Here is an 11,083-nt window from a genome sequence, read left to right on the forward strand (position 1 = left end):
ACCGGGCACCGCTCATCACCTGGCTAACACCACCCCTACAGTGAAGCATGGTGGTGGCAGCGTCATGCAATGGGAGTGCCTCTCAGTGGTAGGGACAGGGAGACTGGTCAGAAATGAGGGGAGGATGAATGCAGCCAAATACAGAGAGGCCCTTGAAGAAAACAAGAGTGCACGCGACCTCCGACTGGGACGACTGTTCACCTTTCAGCACGACGATGACGCGAAGCATACAGCCAAGACAACGCTGCAGTGGCTTCGGGGACACGTCTCTGACTGTCCTTAAGTGGCCAAATCCCAGACCCCTCACATCTGTGGAGAGACCTGAAGATGGCAGTTCACCCATGCTTCCCATCCAATCTGACAGGAGCTTGAAAAGATCTGCCGGTAAAAACTGGATAAATTGCGCAAACCCAGATGTGTAAAGCTTGTAGACTTACCCGAGAAGACTCGACGCTGTAATTGCTGCCAAAGGGGCTTCGACAAATTACTGAATTAAGGGTCTGAATACTTATGTAAATGACAGATTTCATCCATCCATCCATCCATTATCCAAACTGCTTATCCTGCTCTCAGGGTCGCGGGGATGCTGGAGTAGTAAATTTGCAAAAATGTCTAAAGCCATATTTTCAATTTTGTCATTCTGGGCTAGAGTGTAGAATGATGGGCAAAGACGGTAATTTCATCCATTTTAAAATTAAATCACCACAAGGTGTGCAAAAAGTGAAGGGGTCTGAATACTTTTTGGAAGTCATTGAATATGTGTATATGTGTGTGTGTGTGGGGGGGGGGCATTATCTTATCTTTTGTGTTAAGTTGCCAAGAACCACAATGTCAATGAAGAAGATTGGTGTGTTAAGTTATATTTACCCTACAAACTTTAAAAAAAAATTATACTAATGTAACCACAGACAGCTTTTGTACATTTTACAGTTGTCTCACAGTAAAGTCAACTTCAGTATAAAAAATACAAACTTAACATTGACCAGACAAACTCACATACACAATGACAAAACAAATAGTTGTGAGCCATTTCTTCATGTTGGCAGTTTTTTCCCCACCTTACTACCACAGTATAAAGAACGCAAGAAAAAGAAACGGCATAAAAACAGTGAATCTATATTTATGGCATGATCCCATGTAGGTTTCAATCTACTGGTCAATTTCAAGTTGTAATACAGGGGATGAAGTCCTTGATGCAGCCCAGAAGAATCTCGATCTTTTCCCGGCATGGAATCAGAAACCAGAAAGACTTTGTCATTTCATTTCATGCGCCAGCCCACATGAAATGAAACGAAACATAACATTTCCCCCCAGCCCACAGCAATGCAACACAAAGACAAAAACACAGATCCAAAAACTACAAGAACACATATATCCAAACTAATATCTAAACTAAACAACACAAAAAAATCACTGTCCAGGAGAACAAACACCAGCCAGGATGACTGTTGGAACTGCCGGTCTGCATGGGCTAGCAGTTAGCTTAGCTTAGCCTGCTCCGCTTCCACGTCCTGTCAGACCGCCCACGGTGTTTCCTCTTCAGGTACAGCTCTGGTCAGGGCTGTGGTCCTTGGGCCCACAAGACGTGGCAGACCAAGCTCCCTCAGCTGATCCAACGCCAGCTCTCCCAGCTAGACACCTTCGACACACCTCCCTGCACTCCACACGACGACACTAAAATCACAGTCAAGGCTAGGTGAGGCCACCGCCAGACCGCCCTCGGTGTTACCTCTTCGGGCACAGCTCCAGGCAGGGCCGTGGTCCCTTGGGCCCACAGGATGCAGCAGACCAAGCTCTCCCAGCTGATCCGGCGCCAGCTCTCTCAGCCATCAAACGAAGACAAACTTAGACGCAGACGTGGATAAAGAAACTGCATGGACGGTACTGGGTTAGGCCGCTGTAAACGTGAATTTGCGCTGCCATCTTCCCACTCAAGACTAAATGGAAAAATAGAAAAACTCCCATCATTCAACATTAACGTTATAACCTGATCAGGGGGGCTACTGATTTTAGGTGCGATAGTCACATTTTCTTGTAAGCAATATATATTGTTTTGACATGTTTAGGACGTTGTGTTGCTGTAATGCCCCTTGAGGCAAATTTATAATTTGTGATATTGGGCTATACAAATAAAATTGACTTGACTTGACCACTATTTGGGTAGCATAACTCAAGAAAACGGCGTCAATCATAGTTCCTCCTTCGTCAAAGTGGGTTCATTTTTCTCCTTTCCATGATGGCATGTGCAAGCTGAAGTTTGGTCATCCGGCTGAGGTACGAGCTCCATGTCTGCATGCCGTGTGGGCTGGTCTGACTGCCTCTCCGAGTACATCTCCAACACCTTGTAGAAGTAACAGTACAGTCTGTTTGGTTGCAGCAGTTCTCTGGCTATCGCCTGGCCTGCTTTTGCTGTCTCCTGTGCCTCAGCATCGTTCTTTTTAGCCCACTCGATTTTGGTTATGAGGTCAGACAGGTTTCTCCCCACAGTAATGTAATGTGTTCCTGGTTTTAGATGGTTGTAGAAATGCTCATAATATTGAGAGTTCTGCTTCAGGACCAGACTGTTTCCCAGCATTAAGTAAGGAAACCTATATGCTGCCACTGTTCCATCCATGTTCACTTGGTACTTGTACTAAAAAGAAGTGGAAGAAAAGTTGACATAAAAGCATCAGTGCTATAAACTGCATCTGTCAATTTCAACTTTGAACATTCACACAGTGGAGCAGGTATACACAGAGTTATGGGGGGGGGGTGAAAAAGGAAGAAAAAAAAATCAGATGTTTCCTCACCTTGAAGAAATCAAAGAATCCAACAAGCGGAGCTTTTCCCACATCTTTTTCCCTGTCCCTGAAAAAGAACCATCCTGTGATCCCTGCATCCAACAACTCCGGATGTTTCTTGGACAGAGCGACCAGGTAGAGTCTTCTCTCCTGACTGTCACGGCCACGGAAAAATGCCTTTTCTGTTTTATTTACCCATGGAGGTCCTAGAAGATGATGATATACATATAAAAACAAACAGATTTCAATGTTCATAATAATGACTTGTTGGGAAGAGTCTTTTAAAAGGGAAGTACTTTTCCCCCTTCTGAATAAGATATTTGACTCAACATAATGGTATGTTTGGTTAATAACAAATTGATGTATGGAAAGGTCTTTGCCCAAGACTGCTACTTAATTTCTCCTAAAGGAAGGGATAAGAAGGTCAATTTAGGCTGCCTAACTGGCAAACAAATCTTCCTTGAAACTGGCTAGTTATATTCTAAAATCATAAAGGAAACTATTGTTTTCTTAACTGCCACATTGTTACATCATGCACACAGATGATGAATAAAAGATCAAGCAATTATGAAAATGTTAAAAAAACAACAGCAAAAACACTTGGGCAATATATGCAGCATATAGTAAATACAAGTATATACAGTATGCAAGCACAGGACAAACACAATAGTCACTATAGTATACAGTGCACTGATATGAGAAATACAAAAGATGTACACATGATGAAAAAAACAAATATATATAATAATAATAATAATAATATATATATATATATATATATATATATAATTTTTTTAAACACATTGACAGCTGATGAGTGTGTGACCATCCAGCATGCCGAATTTCACCACAAGAAGACACTGTTACATAACCTCATATGAACAGGAACAAATTTTGGATCCGTGGAAACATAAAATCCAGGTGAAAAATCAGTTTAAAAATTTGGGTATTTTTTGGTGAAAATCGGTAAAAACCGAAAACGCAGAGCCTTGACTATGATGTCTGTGGATGACATTGTGATCTGTAGTGAGAGTAGGGTGCAGGTTGAGAAGAGGCTGGAGAGGTGGAGGTATGCACTGGAGAGAAGAGGAATTAAAGTCAGTAGGAGCAAGATGGAATACATATGCATGAATGAGAGGGAGGACAGCGGAATGGTGAGGGTGCAAGGAGTAGAGGTGATGAAGTTTAAATACTTGGGGTCGACTGTCCAAAGTAACAGGGAGTGGGGAAGAGAGGTGGAGAAGAGAGTGCAGGCAGGTTGGAGGGGGTGGAGGAGAGTGTCAGGAGTGACTTGCGACAGAAGGGTACCAGCAAGAGTTAAAGGGAAGGTTTACACAATGGTTGTGAGACCAGCTATGTTGTACGGTTTGGAGACAGTGGTACTGATGAAAAGACAGGAGGTGGAGCTGGAGGTGGCAGAGTTGAAGATGCTATGATTTCCCCTGGGAGTGACGAAGAAGGACAGGATTAGGAACGAGTATATGAGAGGGACAGCTCAGGTTGGCTGGTTTGGAGACAAAGCAAGAGAGGCGAGGTTGAGATGGTTTGGACATGTGTGGAGGAGAGATGCTGGGTATATTGGGAGAAGGATGCTGAATATGGAGCTGCCAGGGAAGAGGAAAAGAGGAAGGCCAAAGAGGAGGTTTATGGATGTGGTGAGGGAGGACATGCAGGTGGCTGGTGTGACAGAGGAAGATGCAGAGGACAGGAAGAGATGTAAACGGATGATCCGTTTTGGCGACCCCTAATGGGAGCAGCCGAAAGTAATAGTAGATTAGATAGTGATAGTAGAGAGACAGGAAAGGCAGGGGAGAGGGGATGACATGCAGCAAAGGGACCGGGCCGGATTCGAACCCAGGCCTCTGCGGTAAGGACTCTCAGCCTTATGTGGTACCACTCTACCAGGTGCTTGTTTGACCAAACTGACAAAGACTAAAACTAAAGACATTTTCTGTATATTTTTTATTTTATCTTGGTTAGTTTTGTAAGTAATATCATTTTAGATAGTTTTTGTTTTGTTTTTCTTAAGTCAAGTTCTTATTTTTATTTCAGTTAACTAAAATGTTTTTTTACACCTAGTTTTAGTTTTCAGTTTAGTTTTACTTAACTATAATAACCTTGGGTACACCCCCTGGTGTTCGTAGGACATACCACCTCCACCCCATGGATGAAGACAGGAGATGCTGTGGTCCTAGGCCACCTCAAGTCCATCACCATCTCCTTTTTATAAGTGTTGTCGCTAACATGATCAAAATAGATATGAAAGGTTGTAGCCATGTTTGGTAGGCTTCCCATCTCTATACAACTGCAAGGAGTTCCAGCCTGGGATAAGGGAGTTACACTTATTAGTTTATAAATGAATCTTTGCTTCAATTTAACTGCCTGTTTTACAGTACGTCGGGCTGGTCTGACTAGGAAAGGCTAGCCCAGTTGGAGGCTTTAGTCTGTCAGTGTGTGCAACTAAGACCTGGAGAGATAATAAAGATGTGTGAGAAAAGGATCAGGGAGCATTTAAAAATGTTTGATAATGTCTTGAGAGCCTTATTGCAACCTCTTAGGTAGATAAAATAAAAAATATTCCCCATTGTAATGTACGTTTAGTGAGGGTTCAAATGCCTAAACTGTGTCCACATTGTCTGAGGGGTAAATAAAGAGATGGCTTCCACTGATTCATTCAATAAGAATGAACATAGTGTGTACACCGATCAGCCAAAACATTAAAACCACCTGCCTAATATTGTGTAGGTCCTCCTCGTGCCACCAGTATCTGGCAACAACACATTAGCAGCAGATCCTTTAAGTCTTGTAAGTTGCGAGGTGGGGCCTCCATGGATCAGAATTGCTTTTCCAGCACATCCCACAGATACCTGATCAGACTGCGATCTGGGGAAACTGGAGGCCAACGCAACACCTTGAACTCTTTGTCATGTTCCTTAAACCATTCTTGAACAATGTGTGCAGTGTGGCAGGGTGCATTATCCTGCTGGAAGAGGCCACTGCCATCAGGGAATACCCTTACCATGAAGGGGTGAACCTGGTCTGCAACAGTGTTTAGGTAGGTGGCACATGTCAAGGTAACATCCACATGAATACCAGGACCCAAAGTTTCCCAGCGGAACATTGCCCAGAGCATCACACTGCCTCTGCCGGCTTGCCTTCTTCCCATAGTGCATCCTGGTGCCATCTCTTACCCAGGTAAATGATGCACACGCACCCGACCGTCCACATAATTTAAAATAAACATGATTCATCAGACCAGCCCTCCTTCTTCTATTGCTCCATGGTCCAGTTCTGACACTCAGGTGCACATTATAGACACTTTTGGCAGTGGACAGGGGTCATCATGGACACTCTGACCAGTCTGAAGCTACACAGCCCCATACGCAGCAAGCTGTGATGCACTGTGTGTTCTGACACCTGTCTGTCATAGCCAGCATTAACTTTTTCAGCAATTTGAGCTGCAGTAGCTCTAATGTGGAATCGAACCAGACGGGCAAGCCTTCACTCCCCACACCCATCAGTGAACCTTGGGCACCCATGACCCTATCGCCAGTACACTGGCTGTCCTTCCCTGGACCACTTTTGGTAGGTGCTGACCACTGCATACCAGAAACACCCCACAAGACTTGCCGTTTTGGAGATGCTCTGACCCAGTCCTTCAGCCATCACAATTTGACCCTTGTCAAAGTCTCTCAGGTCCTTAAAGCTGGCCCATTTTTCCTGCTTCCAACACATCAACTTCAAGAACTGACTGTTCACTTGCTGCCTAACATATCCACCCCTTGACAGATGCCATTGTAACGAGATAATCAATGTCAGTGGTTTTAATGTTTTGGCTGATTGGTGTACACTGCTTATTGTTTTTATGCTGTTTATGTTCTATAATTGTTGAGAATGAATATGTGCACATTCTCAGAATGTGTCACCCTTTCTCAGCTTATATGAATGGGTGTCTATTTCAAATGTTTCATGAGTCACATTTTCTTCAAATAAGAACCACATCCCCACTGCCCCCCCCGCCCAATAAAAACACCACAATAAAAAAAACAGATACCATGCATCTATAGGTATGTCTTCTTGTCTGTCTATCTATCTATCTAATATAGCACTTCCTCACAAATACCTCTCAGCAGTTACACAAAGTGCTCCACAAACTTGCATCAAATATTTGAAAACATTTGATTTTTCCAATTGAAACGTCAGAATGGCCATCTGTTAGTAAATGTAGAAGCTTATTTTCCATTGTGTGGCCTGTGTCTGGAGGAGGCAGACTCAACTTCAGTTCAAAGTGTAAAGGCGTGCCTACAGTGCTCCAACATGCCACTCCACTACTGCCCCCTGAGCATTACCTGTATTGAGCATTACCTGTATTGAGGCCATGGTTCTCTAACAGAAAAGGGGGATTGCTCCCTCCAGGTTGGGGATGAGTTGTTGCCGAAGTGAAGGAGTTCAAGTATCTCGGGGTCTTGTTCACGAGTGAGGGTAGGATGGAGCGGGAGATTGACAGCCGGATTGGTGCAGCATCAGTAGTAATGTAGACGTTGTACTGGACTGTTGTGGTGAAGAGGGAGCTGAGCTGGAAGGCAAAGCTCTCAATGTACCAGTCAATCTTCGTTCCAACCCTCACCTATGGTCATGAGTTTTGGGTAGTGACCGAAAGGGTGAGATCGTGGATAAAAGCGGCTGAAATGAGTTTCCTCCGAAGGGTGTCTGGGCTCAGCCTTAGAGATAAGAGGAGCTCAGACACCCAGAGGGAGCTTGGAGTAGAGCCACTGCTCCTTCGCATCGAAAGCAGCCAGTTGAGGTGGTTCAGGCATCTGATTAGGATGCCTCCTGGGCACCTTCCTTTGGAGGTTTACCGGGCATGGCCAACTGGGAGGAGACCCCGGGGTAGACCCAGAACTTGCTGGAGGGACTACATGTCCAATCTGGCCTGGAAACGCCTTGGGATCCCCCACGAGGAGCTGGAGGGCGTTGCTGGGGAGAGGGACGTCTGGAGTGACCTACTTGGCTTGCTGCCACCGCGACCCGACCCCAGAGAAGCAGTTGATGATGAATGAATGAATGAATTAATTAATTAATTAATTAATGTATTGAGCATTACCTGTATTGCCTTGGACAGACAGCAGGTCATTCGTCACACCTCTCATGGTCTCCATGGTGGAGTGAGTGATGTCGTAGGTGGGTAGAACAATATCTCTCGTGTCTGTTGAGCCACACCAGGACAAGATTGGAACAGGTCCGGGATTGGCATCTGCCTTTCTCGTCTCCACCGGCCAGTCTCCCACGTTAATGTAAAATTCCAAATCAGGCAACTTCACCTTCAAGATCATATGAGAGGATTAAACTGCATTACCGTGCCATGGTGATCCCAGATCCATTCATGGAAAGTGGCAGAAATAAGAAAGGAATATGTGTAAGAGATCTATTAGGTGCAGTGTGTGTGTGTGTGTGTGTGCTAGGTACTGCACTAACCTAAATGCCAGATGTTTAATGACAATGACTGAATAAATTGTTGACTGAATAAATTGATGCTGACAGTTCAGAAACTATTTTGTCCCACTTTAACCCAATGCAGCAATAACATAACTAGACAAACATAGTACTAGATACTACATACACACTGTGTACACGCACACCTCTTTACCTTTCTGGTTAGAGAGAGCAGCATTTCATCTGAGAACATCTTGAAGTCTGTGTATTTTCCCAGTGAGCGTCGATACACTTGGTTGTTTATGACAGCATAGTGAATGAGACCTCCTCTGTTGGAAAATCTATGAGGAACCTCCTGTCGGAGGCGCTGCAAGTCAATTGTGGTAAAAACACTGAAGTCCTCTAGAATTTGAGGCTCTTCAGTGGGGCAACGCATGACACTTTCCCAGATTGAAGCATCAGGTTGTGGGCAGTCACAGTATTCATGATAGACTGGACCTGAGGATCGAAAATAACAATTAGTGTGCCTTATTTACTTAATTACTCTGCCTAAGAAACACTGGCTAGCCTGCCTCTATGGAGGAGAGTCTCTCTGATGTACAAATATCTCTCTATTGCACATGCTCAGCACAAATCAGTCTTCTTTTAATACTTTTTTTTTTAAATTCTCCCCTTTTTCTCCCCAATTGTACCCGTCCAATCACCCCACTCTTCTGAGCCGTCCCGGTCGCTGCTCCAGCCCCTCTGCCAATCCAGGGAGGGCTGCAGACTACCACATATCTCCTCCGATACATGTGGAGTCACCGGCTGCTTCTTTTCACCTGACAGTGAGGAGTTTCACCAAGGGGATCTAGCGTGTGGGAGGATCGCGCTATTCCCCCCAGTTCTCCCTCCCGCTGAACAGGCGCCCCGACCGACCAGAAGAGGCACTACTGCAGCGACCAGGACACATACCCACACCTGGCTTCCAAGCCGCAGACAGCCAATTGTGTCTGTAGGGATGCTCGACCAAGCCGGAGGTAACATGGGGATTCGAACCAGCGATCCCCGTGTTGGTAGGCAACAGAACAGACCACTATGCTACCTAGACACCCCAAATCAGTCTTTTAACACAGTGAGTGAAATTGAGGGGGAGTAAGTTTCTTTGGTATGACTCAGCAAGGGACTTGTTCCAAGGCTTTCTCACATCAGGGCAGATTCTACAACTAATGGCACCGCCAACTGTTCATCATACCTTTTGTGAAAAAGGACATTTGTACTTACTTTCCCATTTGTACTTACTTCCTACTGTCCATCTTTTTACAAAACGAGAAATTCCAAGTTGATCTTTTCTTTTTACGCATATTCGGTTATTCTGTGTATCAGTGGTGCAAGTTTTAACAGTTCTTGGAAAGTTTTGCTAAACTATGTTTTCAGAGCAAGGCGTGCCAAAAGAATTCCAGTATACCTTGGAGGATATACGGTGACTTGGCAACAGCTGCACCTTGGTGGAATACTTCAACCTTCAGCCCAGCCAGTGAAGTGCCGTAGAGTCGATACCTCACCAGGAAGGAGCCATCTCCTCGGTCAAGGGGTGGTGGGACGTGGATACGGACATACTCCTGAGTCAGTGAGGTTATCTTCACTTTAAAGTCATGGTTACCTAATATATAGGAATAAATACAATGAAAAACTAGAAATATCGTTTTAATTACTTCTCCACGACGTCGTGGTTGATGTTAAAGAGTGTGTGGTGGGGCTATTATGGCTGTCAGCACAACATCTGATAAGGACAAACACGTTGGGCAAGAAGGTGTGTGGTATAAACTGGAACCTTGTTCCGTTTTAAATGCCAGTGCATGACTGAATGAAATTTGGTTTGATGAAATAGCCTTAAAAACATTAAATATTAGTTGATCTACCACATTATTCGTTTTGATTACAGTACTTGATGATGCAGATCCCAGAAATGTAGATTTTAAGATCAGAGAAAGTTGAATCAGCTCATCTGGTCACAAGGTTTGTTGACGTTGAATGGCTGAACTGATCCAAAGGCGCTGAATCAAGTGCAACTGGACTTGGTTATATATCCCTGAAGACGTTTCGCCTCTCATCCAATAGGCTTCATCATGAGAGGCGAAACGTCTTCACGGATATATACCAAGTCCAGCTGCACTTGATTCAACTCCTTTGGATAATCATGACCTGGATGAATGAGAAGATTCACAGGCTGAACTGATGTAACTTTCTGTGATTTCCTCACCTGGATGGATCACTGAGCATGCTCCAAGACGTGCATTTTAAGAACTGCTACGACGGTGGTCAAACTTGCCTCGGACAATAAGGTGGTTTGTATGCTTTTGTTTGTTGGCGGTTTACCTGGCGAGATGGTCAAGTTTCCTCCTTTAGAGTCAACTGCTTGAATGAAGAAGAATCGGACCGGCAGAGTAGCATCGGACAGGAGTCCTGGACCCCAGACGTGACATCTCTCCGGACTGATTCCTGCAGACTCACAAACGTCGTCTGGCCATGTGAATGCAAACAAAACTATCAGCCTGTACAGCGAAACACTCGTGATCGGTCTGAATAAGTTGCCACCACGTTTGCAAATCATATTCCAGCGATAGTTTACTAGTAGAAATCTGGGGTCAACTTTAAAAGAAACTTCCTACGACAAGTTTAGGGACCTGTTTCCGGACATGTTAGCGTGATCCGGGCGAGTGCGGAAGTGAAGCAGCGGACGCTGGTTAGTGGGCTGTCCATCACGCGCACGCCGCGGAGCCCCGCTCACACTGGAACTGGCGTCGTATTCTGATTTCAAGTCTTACAACTTTTGAACCTAATGATATGAAACCAAAGCCATGTGATTTAGTCTGCCCCCACATTCATGT

At 44.7% G+C, this 11,083-nt stretch overlaps 1 protein-coding gene across 1 annotated transcript; it reads right to left on the minus strand.

Annotated features, from left to right (window-relative positions):
* Window positions 1–857: 857 nt before the first annotated feature.
* poglut3 (protein O-glucosyltransferase 3) lies at window positions 858–8,113 on the minus strand. The gene is made up of 3 exons (XM_056282152.1): window positions 7,885–8,113; window positions 2,790–2,986; window positions 858–2,632 (listed from the first exon to the last, which is right to left on the minus strand). The coding sequence occupies exons 1-3, from the start codon at window positions 8,111–8,113 to the stop codon at window positions 2,189–2,191; spliced, it is 870 nt and encodes a 289-aa protein (XP_056138127.1). The 3' UTR covers window positions 858–2,188.
* Between the last annotated feature and the right edge of the window lie 2,970 nt (window positions 8,114–11,083).

The sequence above is a fragment of the Lampris incognitus genome, chromosome 6 (assembly GCF_029633865.1).
Source record: "Lampris incognitus isolate fLamInc1 chromosome 6, fLamInc1.hap2, whole genome shotgun sequence".
Lineage (NCBI taxonomy): Eukaryota > Metazoa > Chordata > Actinopteri > Lampriformes > Lampridae > Lampris > Lampris incognitus.